At 43.3% G+C, this 19,448-nt stretch overlaps 1 protein-coding gene across 1 annotated transcript in view; it reads left to right on the top strand.

Annotated features, from left to right (window-relative positions):
- LOC126298490 (dopamine beta-hydroxylase) overlaps positions 1–19,448 on the top strand; it is a 145,124-nt gene that overhangs the window by 100,316 nt on the left and 25,360 nt on the right. Inside the window, exon 4 of the mRNA XM_049989826.1 lies at positions 17,988–18,185. Within this exon, the coding sequence (XP_049845783.1) occupies positions 17,988–18,185 (198 nt within the window). The remainder of the gene's footprint in view (positions 1–17,987; positions 18,186–19,448) is intronic.

Here is a 19,448-nt window from a genome sequence, read left to right as displayed (position 1 = left end):
ATCCTCGTGCGGTCATACTCCATAGCATGATTTTCCGACAAACAATGTTCAGCGACCGCCGTCTTGCTCGGATACATCAGTCGAGTGTGCCTCTGGTATTCACGGCATCGATCCTCGACGGTACGCATCGTCTGACCAATATACGACTTGCCACATTGACACGGAATCTGGTACACGCCGGCCTTCCTCAAACCGAGGTCATCTTTGGCGCTCCCCACCAGTGCACGAGTTTTATTCGGAGGACAAAACACAGTTCCGACCCGGTGTTTCTTCAGAATGCGGGCGATTTTCCCTGAGAGTGCGCCTGTGTATGGAATAAATGCAGTGCCTACCTCCTTCATCCATGGATGATCTGGAACAGCGCGACCGCTACGGTCGGAGGTTCGAATCCTGCCTCGGGCATGGATGTGTGTGATATCCTTAGGTTAGTTAGGTTTAAGTAGTTCTAAGTTCTAAGGGACTGATGGCCTCAGATATTAAGTCCCATGGTGCTCAGAGCCATTTGTATTTTGAAGCACCCACACGCTGCAGTCAGCGCCTTTAACGTTGTTTTATGCAACCAAATAGGGTCTGGATATGTTCCTGAGGAATCTTCGTAATCTTCGTCCTCGCAGTTTGTATGTGAGTCCGCAGAACAAAACAGTGGTTGCTGGAGGTTCGTGACGAACAAGTTGCCTAACAACCACATCCCGACCATGTTAGCTGTGAAACATGTCAGACGAGTGTGGAATCAGCGGTACATGTTGTTACTGGAGCAAGATTTGCCATTTCTGACAGCATGTCATCGGCCAAGGCCTTGATGAGATGGAGCATATGAAGTTTCAAAATAAGCGGGATTACATCTGGCTCCGAAACCTCCCTAATGTACCTGAGGCGATTTTTGTCGTTCAGGTAGCTCACAATAAGTAGTAAGAGTGACATTACACGTCATTTGCAATAGCCTCTAAAACCGTCGCACTCGGTATATCTCCTATATGCCACTCACCAGTGCTAGCTGCCAGAACGTAGTCGCCATGGTAGGATCTCACACATATGCGCCCATTGCAGTGGGACAGATTGCAGTGGTATTGATCCGAATACACTACATTTTGTCAGTGAGCATGCCAATAATTCGTTCATATGCTCATCTGCGTCTTACAGCCTGAGCCGTATGTAACTTACAGACAGTGGAAGCTGACTAGCGTGCCATCAGCCCAGCTGACAGCCGTCCGATTCGAACCGTCGACGCAGCCAAGTCCACATCCCTTGCAGTGCTCCACTGTTACTACGGGAAGCAATACGGCCTGTTACCGTCGTGCTCCCAAGACAGCTCTCATCCCGTACTATGGTCCACTAGTCACTATCCGTTCGTCACTGGATTTGATTTTGTTATCTTCACTGGTTACACATAGCCTTACTGCCGTAGCAGCACATCTTACACGATTCGGAATGCAATAGCAAGACAAGCTTATTTCACGGGAGCCGGTTATTCTGTCGTGTTCAAACTCATTCATTTGCTGATATTGCACCTTTTTAATTCGATGAGGCAGAGTGACTCTTTCTCTGATATTTCTTCTTCGTTTGACGACTCTTCAGGAGCTGAGCTTCATCTACGTCTACATCTACATGATTAATCTGCCATTCACAATTAAGTGCCTGGCAAAGGCTTCATCGAACTACCTTCAAGCTATTTCTCTATCGTTCCACTCTCAAATTACGCTCGGCAAAAACCAACACTTAAATCTTTCTGCGCAAGCTCGAATTTCTCTTATTTTATAATGAGGATCATTTCTCCCTACATAGGTGGGCGCCAATAAAATATTTTGACTTTCAGAGGAGAAAGTTGGTGATTGATATTTCATGAGAAGATCCTGCCGCAACGAAAAACGCCTTTGTTTTGATGGTTGCCATCGCTATTCGCGTATCATATCCGTAGCGCTCTTTCCCCTGTTTCACGATGATACTTAACAAGCTGCCCTTCTTTGTACTTTTTGTTAATCCTATCTGTTGCGGATCCCACAGTGCGCTGCAATACTCCAGAAGAGGAAGGACAAGCGTAGTGTAGGCAGTGTCTTTAGTAGCTTTTAGCTAACAATGTAGGACTTCTGCCAAAAAAAAAAAAAAATCTCTACAGTCTTAATCATTGGTTGCTGGTGCGATTTTGTACACAGTTAAGATTTTTGTGGGCCATCCCATCAGTGTGTTGCCATTTTCACAAACCACCAGTGCGTATGCGGCTAATTACACTGAACCCACATATTGATGTCACGTCCACCGTCTACCACAAAAGACGCATCGCTGGCATCATATCGTACAGGTAACGTACACCATTCGGCCTGTCCAGTGTGACCTTCCGGGGCGTGGGGGCTCTGCATACATTGATACCCAATGCACAATACATGCAGATGCTAATATCGCTGTTTCTACCTCTTCGTTTCATAAAACCACTGTGCTACTACCACAAGATCAACGAAGAGCTCGTTGTAGTAAGTGAATAACATTAAATACTTTCTACAAGCTGTTTCATAATTCCTGTTACAGCTGCTAGGATTTGTAGAGAGGGCTTTGTAGAGTTTTTCTGAGCAACCCACATCTGGAAATGTACCGTGTGGGTATAAAATAAGTTTGAAAGACGGATCACTTTCAAAAATCTCACTTCACAGTAGGTCCACATAGTGAGGTGAGGACTCCGTCTTCAGTCCCTGTTGTGATTGTGACATCAAGTACCATTTTAGTCCGTTCACAACTAGAAGGGTAGACTATGATGCTCCACGATGCGCCGCTTCCTCGACTTTGAAGAGGCCATCCATCCCCACGTAGAAGACAACCCGACGACCAGTATACGAAACATTCCACATGCCATGGGCTGCTTAGAGCACAGAAGTCAGAGTGAAATTTTAAAGTGATCTAATCTTCAAACTTACGTTACATCCATCCGGTACATTTCCAGATATGTACTGCCTTTCAAAACCTGATCTACTACGCCCTCTCTACAATCCTAAAAGCCTGTAATACGAACTGTAAAACACATTGCATAAGAACATGGTAATAACAACATTGTTGTATTTGTTTTTACTTCAAATTTCTAATAATGAGTATAGAATGGGGAAGATAATGTTTATGGACTGTTGTTGGGACTCATCTGGCATTCACCTGTTATTTTTTCGGAAATATATGGAAAAGTTAACTCAGGGTGGCCGGACTAGCTGGTAAGTCTGTCATTATTACACACACGATGTTCGCTGTATATAATTCATTTTTGTGGGTCACAAAATCAAGAATCACAGCTAAAGGGAGCGTAAGTATCCCTTAAGAAATATAGAGCGAATTTTGAAGAGAAAAGCTTTCAGCTTAGGCTTGAAAATGTGTTACTGCTCACTAATCACCTTCTGTTCTTGCAAAAAAAACTATCTAAAACATATTTTGCAGTACAATCCACACTTTGATCATATGGTTCAAATGGCTCTGAGCACTATGGGACTTAACATCTGAGCAGCATGGGAGCACGTTACAGAACATGCACTGCCGTCCGTGGTGATCACACATCGTATTGAGAACCATGTCCCGTCTTTTGTAATATCCAGTGGACCATCACGAGTAGAGGTGACTAGTGTAATTATTGTCTTTGAAGGAAAGTGTCAGTGATATTCGTATCACAGTGTATTTCTTCCGGTTACCTTGTATACTATACTGTAGCAGTTCTTTCTATGCCCGGCCGGTTGATCCTCATCATATAAAATGTTCTAGGCGCTTCAGTCTGGAACCGCGCAACCGCTACGGTCGCAGGTTCGAATCCTGCCTCGGGCATGGATGTGTGTGATGTCCTTAGATTTAAGTAGTTCTAAGTCTAGGGGACTGATTACCTCAGATGTTAAGTCCCATAGTGCTCAGAGCCATTTGAACCATTTCTTTCTATGTAGGGTCCAAGTTTCATCGAGCAGTGTTACTTGGCATTGACACATCATGCGAAAGTAAATTTCGTGCTTACGTTTTCCACACCATTGTATATTGGAGTGCGCGTAAGAAGCGACTTAAAGTGAAACGGCATAATACTTGTCGTAATAAAAGTAGATACCAGACTGAGATTCTCGCGAGGAATCTTCAGGAAATGTAGCCCACCCACGAAGGAGGAAACGTACAAAATTCTCGTGCGACCAATAATGCTCATCAGCTTGGAAATGAGATTGATAAAAGAAACCTATAAATCCTTTGTACACACCAAGAAAAACGTTAGAAAATATGTCACAAATAGTCCTATACTCAATCACGGAACAAAAGTTGTTGGCTTATGTTTACCAAGGAAAAAAACAAACAAGTCTGTGAAAAGCATTTCCTATGGGGAATTAAAACTGTATAATAAATTGTCTAAGAAGTCGAAAGAGATGCTTAAAATACACTTATTTAAGAAGGCGGTCAAATCGTACATCATAAATATTGCATACTGAAACAGTAAGGATTAGTTACAGAACTCAGAATATGGGTTCATAATATAAGGCGTGTTTTTTAAGTAAGTACCGTTTTGAAATTTAAAAAAGACGTGCTAAGTTATCTCAATAATTTTACTTTTTCATGAAAGCCTGTACCTTAATCTACACACTGACGCCATTACAGTCTGATTCTTCCTTGTTTACGTTGTGTACTGAGTGTTTAAGATGCCTTCGATAATCGTGAGTCCCGCCTACTGTGAAGTACGGGCTGTTATAAGATTTATTAGTGTTAAAGGCCTAAAAGCGATCAATATTCATCGTGAGATCTGTGCAGTTTACGGAGAAAACATTAGGAGCGATGGAATGGTAAGAAAGTAGGTGAGATCATTTAAAGATGGCCGCACAAATGTGCATGATGAACAAAGGAGTGGGCGTCCTTCGGTCGTTAATGAAAGTTTGGTGCAGGAAGTGGACAATAAGGTGAGAGAAAACAGACGGTTTAAGATTTCCTCCTTGCAGGGTGATTTTCCTAATGTTTCTCGTAGTGCTTTGTATGGCACTGTGACCGAGCACTCGAATTACCGAAAATTGTGCGCAAGTTGGGTACCGGAAACGTTGACGGATGTGCACAAAACCAAACGTTTACACAGTGCATTGACTCTCCTTGAGCGGTACCACAACGACGGTGATGATTTCTTAAGCCAAAGTGTTACGGGCTATAGAACATGGGTGGCCTACGTCACACCAGAATCAAAGCAACAGTCCATGGAAGTTGACCAAGGCCATGGTTTTGCTGCAAGACAATGTCCGTTTGCATATGGCAAATCAGACCAAAGATCTCATCACAGCTTCTCGATGGGAAACTCTTGATCATCCTCCGTACAGCCCCGATCTTGCGCCTATTGACTACCATCTGTTCCTGCACCTGAAGAAACACCTGGGCGGTCAGCGTCTTCAAGGCGATGACGAAGTCAAAACAGTGGTGATGCAGTAATTAGCAAGTTAGGCGGCAGACTTCTATGAGGAGGGTATTCAAAAGCTGGTACAACGTTATAAGTGCTTCAATATTGACGGAAATAATGTAGAAAAGTAGGTTAAGGCACAGGCTTTCATGTAAAAATAAAATTATTGAGATATCTTAGTAAGTCTTTCTTAAATTTCAAAACGGTACTTACTTAAAAACACACCTCGTAAAAAAAGTCGCTTGTGCGTAATACCAATGTCTCATTTTTTTATGAGTTAAAAGTCTAAACCAGCATGAGGGGATGCTGACTCAGTTTTTCAGACAGGCAGAAGGGAACAACGTGGAGTTACGACAGAGGCGTGGCGGCGTAATCATGAACGTAAAGGTATCTACAGTTGTATGTCACTGTGGGCAGTGAAACGCGTGAAGAGACTAAATGTACAATGTCTGATGTTTTGCGTTATCAAGAAAACTTGTTCCAAACACGTGCAAACATAATATAACTGTACGCTAGGTCTAACCAAATAAGGAGGTGCATTTGTTAAGAGACTGCCCTCATATTCGTGTGTATCGAGGCTCATGCTCTGGCTCTCCAGCCTGGTTTAGATTTTCTGTGGTTTTCGTAAATCACTTCAGGCATGGTTCCTTCCACAATGCCGCGACTGAAAATCTGTCCTGCCCCCTCCTGTATACAGGATGGTCAGAAGCACTCTGGAAAGCTTGTAAGAGTGTTGCAGGGAAGTGTGTGCTGAGAAATAATTGTTAAGAAAAACATTCAGTGCCTTGCGCCGTTCCTGAGTTACTTAGCACTGAAGTTAGCCAATCAGGCTGCTGCGAGTGCAAATTCGAACGGCCCGCCAGACACAAATAGTGTCAGTTGTTCTCATAGCGTAGATCATAAAGCACGAGACTGCTCAGCTTTTGGCTCGGGTTCGATCCTTTCTACCGTCCCATGTCCAATTTTTGTATCGTTCTCTTGTTCGGTTTTAGGAAGCCAACCGAAGAACACAATTGGTAGCACCCTCTCTGGCGGGCAGCTTGAATTTTATCGCGCAACCTCCTGGTTGGTTAACTTCAATGCTAATTAACTAGGGAACGGACCATCATATCTATTTTTTTCTTAACAATTATTTCCCTGCAACACCCTTAAAAGCTTTTCAGACTGTTTCTGACCACCCTACATGACTTATCTTTATCTTGTGTTAAGTTGATAAATTCTGTATCATTGTAGAATGATCCTTGGACGAGTAAATTACTTTCATTTACACTCTAAAATCCAGAGACGAGCAGCACGTAAGTCAAGGGTTCGTTTACTAAGTGCGAAAGTTTCGCGAAGAAGTTCGTCCACCTCGAATGGCAGACGATAAAAGAGAGGCGTGGAGCATCTAAGTGTGGTTTACTAATAAAATTCCGAGAGTACACTTCCCTGGGGGAGTTATCCCATACTGCTATCACGTTCATATATCTCGCGAAAAGGTCATGAAAATAAAAACCGTCTCTAATGAGCTCGATGTTGACGGGACGTTAAACTTTAATCTTCCTTCTTGCATGAGAGTAAAATTATAGAGAGTCGAGGTCACAAGAAGGTTTACCAATAGTTATTTTCTCCACGAGAACAGGGGAAGGATAAGTGACAACTGCACATAAAGTACCCTTCGCCACACACCATAAGGTGGCTCCTGGAGTCTAGGTGTAGATGTAGTAGATGTGATGATAAATAACCTGTTTGATTTAGGGATACTGCCGTTGTGGGAAATAATAATCCAAGAAACAGAGGAGCAAACATGGCGCAGGGGGCTTGCAGCATACGACTAGGTTACAGCCGGTGAAGTAAGTCCATAGAATTGGTGTGTCTATTAGGCGTATATTGCAGCGCCCATTCAGCTCCCATTAGCGCGCCCTAACTGCCAGAGTGCTCGCATCCGGACGGTTCATCACACACGCCGCTCGTCCTCTCGCGTCCTGCATGTCACGCTCTACATATCATCTCTGTTTCAGAACTGAGGCATTTCTTACCGTCTCTGAAAGACACGCTGACGGTTATACTCAGTTACGTCCAACACGAAGTTTCACATCTTTCAACTAGCGTTGGGGATATATCCCAGTACACATATTGACCTATCGCCATTTGATTTCCTTATATAACCCTTGTTCTCATAGTCAGCTGTGAATATATTTAAGTGATTACAAACAGGATAAAAGAACAGCCAACGATCACTGATGATGTACCTGATATTTCTTTCTCGTAAGAATTATTTCACTTTTCCTACTTATATTATAACACTTTAGCCATTACTTCGACTTCCATTGTGATGTATTTGGTACAAAGCACTTATCATATTTAACTGCCGCCTTTCGTTTTGTTGTTTTATGATGTGGTGCAAACTCCACAATCTCTATGGAAATGCGACAACTTTTAAAATGCTTTATCTCAGTCTGTGGTCGCCATTCTAAATGCACTGACGTGTTTGTGATCTAACTAGATAATTACCATTCGGCATGATTTCAATCAATACTTCATATCACTACTGTGTATTTTTAGAGGTAACCGACATATGACCAGGATTAATGTTGCATTGGCCCCTGCGTTATATATAGTGAAGTGTCTGTAACGTTCAATTCACTCACACTAACGTGATAACTATATTCAGAATGAGATTTTCACTCTGCAGCGGAGTGTGCGCTGATATGAAACTTCCTGACAGATTGAAACTGTGTGCCGGACCGAGACTCGAACTCTTTTTTCTGTTCAAAAAATGGTTCAAATGGCTCTTTTTTTATAACCATATATATTTATTTAAATATATTAACAGCGATACATTAAAAAAAGACATTTTATTCTATTAACCTATTTTATTCCTAGTATTGGTTAATATTACTGTCATTTTATATGTTTTCGTTTTTATATTTTCCTTTTTCGTTTTTCTCTTATTGTTGTACCTTAAGCCCTTTTACATGGCCATTTGTCGTCTTTTTTCCCAGGGGGTGGACTTTGCAGGACAAACATAACAGTTTATATTTAGCATCGATGCATTGATTTTGAGTTTATGTTTCTGTATGTGATGCACTTGTGATGCCACAGGCACATGGTGTATTCTGGTTTGATCTCTTCCTCTAGTTACACTGTTAAGTGGGACAGTATGAGGGAAACGTCACCATGATAGGTGGAGCAGAAGTGGAAGAAACCTTTTTTACATATACTACAGAATATACCTAAATTGAAGAAGAGAGAAAATTTGTGTCATATTACATAAGAGAAGCAGAAAGGAGAGTGTGAGTAATCAATAGAATTTTATGGACACAATGTAAAGGAAATCATTTAAAAAATATCTAATAATAATAATGAGTAGTTGGCACTTTCCACTAAGTAATGCTTCTTTCCTAGTCAGTATAGTACAAATAATGGAAGAAAAGTTAAAAAAAGAAAGAGAAAAAATGATTTTACTAAGAAGAAACCCTTTATACTACTATACTTCACCATTTGATGCGAGAAGAGAAAGCACTTTATCTTTTGTGTTGCACTTGTTCACTGTCACTGCAGACGTTCTTCTTGTGGTGAGTGTGGTGAGGTGGCTGGTGGCGGTGCTGAGGGTCACAGGCTGGGAAGGGCTCTGGCGATTGCCGTCTGCAGTGGAATCTGCAGGAAGGTTTTGAAGTTCTCGCGGTATCGCCTGTGCTGCTGGGCTGTCTTGTTCTCCTCCCAGAGGTCCGTCAGGGAGGCCAGCTGGTCGGTCTGCCTCCGCGCTACGATGGCGTGTGCCGCCATGGCGAGGATCCAAAGAGTCGCCAGTCGCTTGGGCCGTGGAAATGGGTTGCAGTCTGGGGCGGTGATTGTTTCCACTGTGATGCTTCCCGGCGCCGTTCTGTTGATGTGGGCCACCATCTGCTGGCACGCTTTCCAGATGTTGATGGCATTCCCGCACGTGAATCGGTGCTCGAGGGTGTCGGTCACGCCACATACGTCACACTTGTCACTTGCGACGAGTTTTATCTCCTCCAGTCTTTGGTTGGTTGGTACCGTTCTGTTAATTATTTTGTATCATGTCTCCTTCGCATGTTTAGGCAACACGTTTTCCGTGACGTTCCCCCATATTTGTTTCCAATTGTATTGCGGGAGTTTGTGTTCAATTTTGTTTTTTGCCGGCTTCCCTCTGAGGGCCCAGTATATTCTCTTGGCTGTTCTGTGGCTGGGGTTCGCCACGGTGTCCAGGACGTAACTTTTGTTGGCGTAGTGCAGCCTCAAGTGTCGCATTCTGAAGGGAATGTCCCTGGTGTCGACCGGCGCTTCTTGTGATGCGGGCTTGTATCTTCCAATTATCTTGGCTGTGACGCTGTCAGGGTTTTTGTCCTAGATGGCGAGCGTTCGTTTCAGTAGAAGGGCTGCACATTTGGTCCTTATATCAACTAGACCTATTCCCCCTTCTTTCGTTGACAGCGAGCACGTTGCTTGCGCCACATTGAATATACACTCCTGGAAATTGAAATAAGAACACCGTGAATTCATTGTTCCAGGAAGGGGAAACTTTATTGACACATTCCTGGGGTCAGATACATCACATGATCACACTGACAGAACCACAGGCACATAGACACAGGCAACAGAGCATGCACAATGTTGGCACTAGTACAGTGTATATCCACCTTTCGCAGCAATGCAGGCTGCTATTCTCCCATGGAGACGATCGTAGAGATGCTGGATGTAGTCCTGTGGAACGGCTTGCCATGCCATTTCCACCTGGCGCCTCAGTTGGACCAGCGTTCGTGCTGGACGTGCAGACCACGTGAGACGACGCTTCATCCAGTCCCAAACATGCTCAATGGGGGACAGATCCGGAGATCTTGCTGGCCAGGGTAGTTGACTTACACCTTCTAGAGCACGTTGGGTGGCACGGGATACATGGGGACGTGCATTGTCCTGTTGGAACAGCAAGTTCCCTTGCCGGTCTAGGAATGGTAGAACGATGGGTTCGATGACGGTTTGGATGTAACGTGCACTATTCAGAGTCCCCTCGACGATCACCAGAGGTGTACGGCCAGTGTAGGAGATCGCTCCCCACACCATGATGCCGGGTGTTATCCCTGTGTGCCTCGGTCATATGCAGTCCTGAATGTGGCGCTCACCTGCACGGCGCCAAACACGCATACGACCATCAATGGCATCAAGGCAGAAGCGACTCTCATCGCTGAAGACGACACGTCTCCATTCGTCCCTCCGTTCACGCCTGTCGCGACACCACTGGAGGCGGGCTGCACGATGTTGTGGCGTGAGCGGAAGACGGCCTAAAGGTGTGCGGGACCGTAGCCCAGCTTCATGGAGACGGTTGCGAATGGTCCTCGCCGATACCCCAGGAGCAACAGTGTCCCTAATTTGCTGGGAAGTGGCGGTGCGGTCCCCTACGGCACTGCTTAGGATCCTACGGTCTTGGCGTGCATCCGTGCGTCGCTGCGGTCCGGTCCCAGGTCGACGGGCACGTGCACCTTCCGCCGACCACTGGCGACAACATCGATGTACTGTGGAGACCTCACGCCCCACGTGTTGAGCAATTCGGTGGTACGTCCACCCGGCCTCCCACATGCCCACTATACGCCCTCGCTCAAAGTCCGTCAACTGCACATACGGTTCACGTCTACGCTGTCGCGGCATGCTACCAGTGTTAAAGACTGCGATGGAGCTCCGTATGCCACGGCAAACTGGCTGACACTGACGGCGGCGGTGCACAAATGCTGCGCAGCTAGCGCCATTCGACGGTCAACACCGCGGTTCCTGGTGTGTCCGCTGTGCCGTGCGAGTGATCATTGCTTGTACAGCCCTCTCGCAGTGTCGGGAGCAAGTATGGTGGGTCTGACACATCGGTGTCAATGTGTTCTTTTTTCCATTTCCAGGAGTATATTTCGACGCCACAACAGGTAGTGCACTGCGCTTGTTAGTACTCGCGCAATTTCTGTCGGGATGCTTAAGATTTGCGCCAGGTACCATGCTTTCAACAGGATTTTCGTGTTTATCAGTTCTGTTTTCTGGTGGATTGTTATCTTCCGGTTCGTGTGCTGTCTGGAGAGACCTCTTATGGTGTGTAGCACGTCCCTCCAGTTCTATGCGGCCATTCTAAGTGGACAAGACTGTATATATCTTCCAAGAACTTTATGGCTTTCTGCTATTTTATACCACTGGCTGTTTGGTTTGAGTCGTTGATTCCCTATCGGCAGTAGCACTGTTTTTCTAGGGTTGGTTTGGGCGCCTGACGCTTTTTGGAATGTATTCATGATGGTTTCTACTCTCCCAATATCTTCCTGGTCTTCAATAAAGATGCCTAGGTCGTCAGCGTAGGCTATACATGCTACTGCTTTGCCTCCTACGAAGAAGCCTCTGATGTCGTTTGTGAGTTTCCGCAGCAGCGGATCTAGTGCCATTGACAATGGACAGCCTTGCCTCACGGATCTATCCAGTTTTATCAGTTTTGGTTCCCAACTATTGATTATTACTGTCGATTTCGCAGTACTTAGTACCTTCTGGATGACTGTGATGAATGTTTGCCAAAACCCGAGTCTATTTAGTGTCTCTACGAGGTATTTGTGGTCGATCCTGTCGAAGGCTTTGTTGAAGTCCACCGCAAGGTTCGCAGGAGAGCTTCTGTAAAGTTTGGAAGGTAGGAGACGAGGTACTGGCAGAAGTAATGCTGTGAGGACGGGGCGTGAGTCGTGCTTGGGTAGCTCAGTTGGTAGAGCACTTGCCCGCGAAAGGCAAAGGTCCGGCACACAGTTTTAATTTGTCAGTAAGTTTCATGATAACTATAGCCTGAGACTATAGTACACTAACGGAAAAACATCGCAGCACCAAATAGGAGTTGTACGACATAAACGAAAGTTGGTAGGCGTGTTTCTCCATCTGAAAGATAATGTCTATACAAATTCCTCGCCAGTCGCGTAAGAGTGGCACTAATTCCGCCACGATAAGGATGCAAATCAGGGTTGCCTTAACTACACGCTGTAACAGGCGTAAGGGTTAAGTACCTTTGAGATGGTACATGGTGAGCTGATGTCAGTCAAGAATGGCTTTAAGGCTACAAAGACACCTCATTGAGTTTCAAAGAAGTCGTGTAATAGGACTACGAAAAGCTGGATGTACTTTGTGCGATATTGAACAAAGACTTGGCAGGAATGTAGCCACTGTACACGATTACTGGCAGCGGTGGTCACGAGTATGTACGGTTGCAAGAAGACCGGACTCCGTACTGACATGTAACACTACCGAAAGGGAAGACCATTGTGCTAAGCGTATGGATCTGGCGCATCGTACTGCATCTGCATCGCCAATTTGGACAGCAGTCGGCACTACAGTGACATAAATAACTGTTACAAATCGGTTACTTTAAAGTCAACTACGAGCCATACGCCCTGTAGCGTGCATTTCACTGATCCCAAACTACCACCATTAGCGACTTCACTGAAGGCAGAGCGCAGGTTTACTGTTTTCCGATGAAAGTTGGTTCTGCCTCGGCTCCAGTGACGGCCGCTTGTTGGTTAGAAGGAGGCTACTTGGGGGCCTGCAACCAACCTGTCCGCGTATTAGACACAATGGACCTACACATGGAGTTATGGTCTGACGTGCGATTCCTTATGACAGCAGGAGCCCCCTCCTGGTTATCCCAGGCACCCTGATTACAAATTTTTACGTCAATCTGGTGATTCGACCTCATGTGCTGCCAGTCATGAATAGCATTTCCGGGGTAGTTTTCCAACAAGATAACGCTCGCCACATTATGTTGTTGTATCCAGATATACTCTACAGAGTGTCGACATGTTGCCTTGGCCTGCTCGATGACCAGATCCGTCTCCAGTCGAGCACATATGGGGCATCGTCGGAAAACTCCAGCGTCATCTACAACCAGCATTAGCCGTCCCTGTATTGACCGATCATGTGCAACGGGATTCGAACTCCGTCCCACGAACTGACATTAGGAACCTGTACAACACAATGCATGCACGTTAGCATGCAAATGGCTCTGAGCACTATGGGACTTAATGTATGAGGTCATCAGTCCCCTAGAACTTAGAACTACTTAAACCTAACTAACCTAAGGACATCACACACATCCATGCCCGAGACAGGATTCGAACCTGCGACCAGTCGCGCGGTTCCCGACTGAAGCGCTTAGAACCGCTCGACCACCGCAGCCGGCTGCTTGCATTCAACACTCTGGCGGTTACACTGGTTATTAATGTACCAGCATTTCACGTTTGCAATGGCTTATCTCGCGTTTACATTAACCTGTGGTCCTGTAGTGTTATGTTGCCTAGACGAATGTATTCCCGAAATTTCATTACTCTACATTAATTATTTTTAGTGTCGCATTTTTTCCGTCGGTGTATTTACTGTAAAATATTTTCTGTTTGTTGTGCTCTAAAGCTCTGGCAAATTTAAAAAACATCATGTAACACCATAAGCTGCTGTTCAGTGATTTTAATAAGCGGTCAGTTTCGGTCAAAGACCATTTTTGAACACAGTCTGGATTAAAAGCAAGAGGTATGTTGGAATACAATGACGTCAGACAAGGAGCTCAACGTTGAAATGACGGCTAGAAACTGTTGAGGGAGTAAACATATTTCTAAATTATAGAATACGTAAATGAAAATATAATCGATTAGCAGACGTAGGGTGAAACATTTAAGAGATGTGTGGCGTCAGTCTTCTCGTTAAAGTCTATAAAATGTTTCAAACTACGTCCAAAGCCATTAACTCTTATTTAATGCAGGGTGCGATCAACAATGTCATTTGACGGAAACCGGGCGCTTATTAAAAAAATACTTTCAGCAGCAGCTTATGGTGTTAAATGATGTTATTACTAACTCCTCCAATCTGAGCGGCTCAAACTTCGTGTTACAACGTATGGATATCCAGTAAAACTTCAAAGTTTCGTTATCTTGTGTTAATCATTGTGTCACGACTTTACTATCTTCTGACACCTAGTTGATATTCATCAAGGAATGTCTTTTCACTGATTACTGAGCACGGTGGAACAGTGCTTCAAACACTGAACTCGTTTTTAAGAGGAGTAGGGTTAAAGTCGTTTTCGGTCATCCTCATTTGCTGTCCCGTGGTTTCACAAAATAATTTCAGTCCACTTCTGAAATGATTCTTTGTAAGATGACAAAGACCGATTCCTTTTCCCACTTTGATCGAACAGGTCACTGTAATGATGTAGATGTCGACAGGGTCTTAACAACTGACTCCACCGTTTTCCGTATTTTCAAATCATTCAGATATTTAGCTTGTGTGGGAGATTTCTACTCAGTTTATCCTAACAGGACGAGCTTACAGACTGCAGTAATTTCTTGTGATATCGTACGTCATGGCAAATTTTGAGTCACTTAAGGCTGTTTATTAAGTCGATTAAAATTCTATGATCACCATCTACTTTTTACAGATTTGCTTCTCAGATCCTAGTTTTGCCAACAGTCCTTCCACGTTAATATAATAGATTTCAGATAAACACACAGGACTCTATAAGAAAATGTTTCAAAAATGGCTCTGAGCACTATGAGACTTAACTTCTGAGGTCATCAGTCCCCTAGAACTTAGAACTACTTAAATCTAACTAACCTAAGGACATCACACACATCCACACCAGAGGCAGGATTCGAACCTGCGACCGTAGCAGCAGCGCGGTTCCGGACTGAAGCGCCTAGAACCGCTCGGCCACAACGGCCGGCTAAGAAGATGTTTCCCATCTTTGTTAGAGAAACAGTTACCATTTATGATTTGTTTCGACATCAATCCACTAAGCGAGTCAATATTTAACTCACGCAGCTGATTTATGCTGGCTTGCAAATCGGGAGAGCCATTGTTTGAATCCAGAACATATCACTGCTGTTTACGTTTCCAATGGCGTTTCTAACCAGATGAGTCCAAAATTTTTATGACTTTAAGCAAGCAGTTCTCCGACGATACTTGAACGATTGTCTATGGACGCTTTTCTTTCCAATCAATGGAATTTTTGTATATTTATGTTTTGTCTGGCTCGACGGACAACAATTAAACGCACAGTAGGAACTCAGAGAATCTTTGTATGAGAAGAATATTTGTTACTCTACGTCTCACTCAATTTATCTGTACTACTCTTGTATACGAGTTCACCTGTTGTTGGTACCTCGAATTACTGTCGCAACGATGTATGAAGTATTGTGTCTGTCTTTGCATCCATTCATATACTTTTCTGTAAGTGCTGCTTTTAATTATGTGTTTATGAATTATTTTCCAGATTTGCAGATCATTCGTTTCTCAGAGCGCAACTCGTTGAGTATTTTTCCTTTGCGTATAGCTCTGCAGCAACCAAAATTTCGACTGCATAAGCTGCTTCCCTCCGTATTTGAATGTATAGGATGTTCTCTTTGACATCAAACCAAAACTTTAATCCTGTAAAAAAAGATCTTTATCCTTCGTCTAACGAGATTTTCGTAGCTCGTTTACTGCATCGTAACTTGATAACACCGCTTCTGAAACAGCTAAATCAATTAAGATATTTCATCTATACAGTTTTATTTCTAGAGTATAATATCGTAAAGCTCAGACATCTAACAATATTAACAATTTCCGTGCCCTCTATATAATACAGCTGACAAAGAGAGGACAGCACAGTCGCTCACAGTTGAGCAATGCAGTACTCTCGTATTGCCACAATGTTAAGTTATCTGCCGGGATGATGTTTCATTGCATTAATCGGACTTTCAAGAATTTTGTTAATTGTTTTAGCGGCCATTGCATGTTAAATGTATTGTATATATTTTTTTCTTTTCTTATGGATGAGTAGGGAAGTTACATGAGAGAGTTTCCGATATGACTAAATCTACGCTGGCATGGTTTTCTGCTTACTCCGAAAAGCATCAAACGGGCCGAGAGGTAAGTTTACCAGATACCTCATGTTTCCTTATTCCATAAGAGAGTGCAGGAAGGCTGAGGTTTTAATTCAAAGCGGAAAAGGAAAAAGTTATTAATTTGGGACACAGAATGTTAATTTTTGGTATTTCCCTATGTCGTAATGTTGTTAAAGTCTCTCAAATGGATCTGAGCACTATGGGACTTAACGTCTGAGGTCATCAGTCCCCTAGAACTTAGAACTACTTAAACCTAACTAACCTAAGGACATTACACACATCTATGCCCGAGGTAGGATTCGAACCTGCGACCGTAGCGGTCGTGCGGTTCCAGACTCAAACGCCTATAACAGCTCGGCCAAAAGTCTCCAGGTAGAGCGCTGTTTCCTACCCATTTACTGTGCTTATGGTGCGTGTTACTACGTTGAGAAAACACGTACTCAGGGACCTACACTGGACAAAAATACATCACATACGAATTAATTGAGTCAACGATAAGTTCAACTCAGTCCCTTGCCTGGCTCTGTCCCTTAATTAGTCCCAGAGGAAAATAACGTATCAGTGTTTTATAAACGTAACTTTAGTTGTTTAGTGGATAACGACAAGCGGAAATTGTCATAAAAGTAAGAAAACCATTAATTTGTGTATCACGGCAATAAATCCTTCTGTAAAATACATGCACGTATTTTATACAAAATTATGTAATTCATAAAAATTACAATTTACTCAAGAGTCACACCATAAGCAGAAACACTTTCTCCGTCGTAGAAATATGGTTCCATTGAGATTTTAAAGTAACCCTACTTCGATGTGTAATTTCTCTGCCTCTTCAAAATTTTCATATATTCTCCAAATGTCCATCAGCTTACATCGTACATGAAATTTTCAACACAGTCTTGTAAGAAATTAACTTGAATGTACCTATTTAAATTTGTAAAATCTTTCCCGGTGAGTAGTATAGGTTTGTACTATCCAGCACACTTGGACCTTGAAATGACCTTCAAGGGAATCACGTGATCTTCACGTGATGCAGAAGGTCATGCTTGACATCATCAATGACCTTCAATCCATCAGCTTTATCAGTGATGTCAGTGGTCAATACATACCTTTACTACTTCTCTGCACATTCAGTGTCCTAAAGTAAATATGGTTAACAGTCATCTTCCTGCCCAATTAGAACAACTCTTTTATTAGAGATTTTACAAGCTTTCTGTGAGTAGTATCATTTCTAGACAAACAGCAGTTTACTCACCAAAGTAGCTCTAATGATTTTCAGCGGTGTGAAAACTTTTGGTTAGTATATGAGAGCGTAGGCTAAGCTTATTTCGTTAAAAAAAACATATTTTGTGTCATATGAGGTGATGCATTGGTTAAGACCTGAGATTTTGAAGAAATAGGATTCAGTATCCCCCTCCGGCCATCCCGAGTTAGGTTTTTCGCAGATTCTCTGTATTATCTTTCGGCGAACGCCCGACTAGCTTCCTGTCCCCTCCTAATAACCTTAACATCAACGAGATATTAAATCTTAAACACCCAATTTATCAATTTTTCTGCTTCATCTTAAATGCTAAATTTTGTATGACGTCTTAGTGAATTTGGTATTTTTTGCAGTAGTATGAATTGCTATAAATATTGGCGTTATTTTAACTAGGCTATAAAGAAGGTTTCTGTCGAAAATTTAATATACGACTCCAATCTTCGACGTTGAGTGATGTGGTATTGTTACTTTCAATTTAATCTGATTGCAGTATGAAGCAGTCATTCAAGAAGGCAACGAGCCGTTAGTGCATCACATGGAGGTGTTCCACTGCGAGGCACCACCGGAGGAGCAAATCCCTGAGTACCAAGGTTCCTGCACGGACGAGAAACGTCCGAAGTCCACCGCCGTCTGCAAAAAGGTTCTCGCCGCCTGGGCTATGGGAGCCCTACCCTTTACCTACCCAGAGGTAAGTCATCCAAATACCCCTCCTTACGTTATACATATTAAACCTCTGCTTATCAGCAATAAAATCTTTGTTAGGATTATTATTTTCCTAACATAGGTACAATGTGAAATTAACATATGTGCTATTATTTTCTGAAGAAAATGCAGTATAGCATTGCCTGTGTTGTTCAAACCTACGATATCATCTTCTTCCATAGTACTTCTGAACATGGCATCGTACTTCTGAACAACACAGGCTCCGTAAGATCGTATGTATCCGCCGACTCCAGGAAAGTGACTTTCAATTAAAATCTCTCTCCTGTACAGGAATATACGTAATGGGTGTACCAGTGCAGGTTATACATACATGTTTGACGACATATGGAACTTTTGGCCTGACCCTGGAGTGTGCTCAGATAGCCTAATGGTAATGCGACGGCTCGTGATAATCGGGAAATCCGGTGTTCATGTCCCGGTCTGATAGAAACATTCATTCTCGACATTCCGTTATACAGCTGATGGTTGCTCTTATTCGAAATTGCGAATACATTTCCTGAAAAAAATTGTTTTACAGCATTTATATTACACGTGGTTTCAGAGCGAAACCACTGGTACACCAGGGACTGTTCACTTTTTGTAGTACCCCGTACAACATTTTCTGCACCACATGTCTGGCTCGTCCATTCGCTGTGATGCGAGGTATCTGCATCTGTATTTAGTCCTTTAGCTTGTGGAACGAATGTTTTGTAACAGATGATGCGTAGTATTTAATTTGCTCCTGACATATTGATGCCCCTATAAGCTCTACAATGTCATCAATTATAAACTACATCAAACTCACTCTATCTTTTGTATTAATTTCGCTGAACACTGTACTAGCATTCACTACAGACACATTAAACAAATGCCACACTGCCACTATTTCACTTTCATTGTGACTGACGGAGGTTACTGATTTCTGATCAATTGATAAGTCATCCAGTGGCTTATATAGCACGTCTCTGGTCCAGTCAACAGCTCCCAGATTCCATGATTCCGTGGCTGAGAAAAGGAGATTATTGGACCCTTAAGTACAAGTGCTTAAACGATGAAAACACTATGACTCTCTTGTTCGAGACTAAAACTGACATGAAGTATAAGCTCGCAGCACGCAAAAAGTAATAATAAAAGACTAGTCAGCTCGTACCATGAACAATGAGGTTCTCGGAAATGTATAGTCATCAGACAAGAAACAAATTACAGGCAGCGGAACACATGAGAAGTATGGGCTACAACGGTTATCTCA

The sequence above is a fragment of the Schistocerca gregaria genome, chromosome X, assembly GCF_023897955.1.
Source record: "Schistocerca gregaria isolate iqSchGreg1 chromosome X, iqSchGreg1.2, whole genome shotgun sequence".
NCBI classification, from domain to species: domain Eukaryota; kingdom Metazoa; phylum Arthropoda; class Insecta; order Orthoptera; family Acrididae; genus Schistocerca; species Schistocerca gregaria.
Note: the sequence above shows the minus strand (reverse complement) of the source record. Positions and strands in the feature narration are given on the sequence as shown.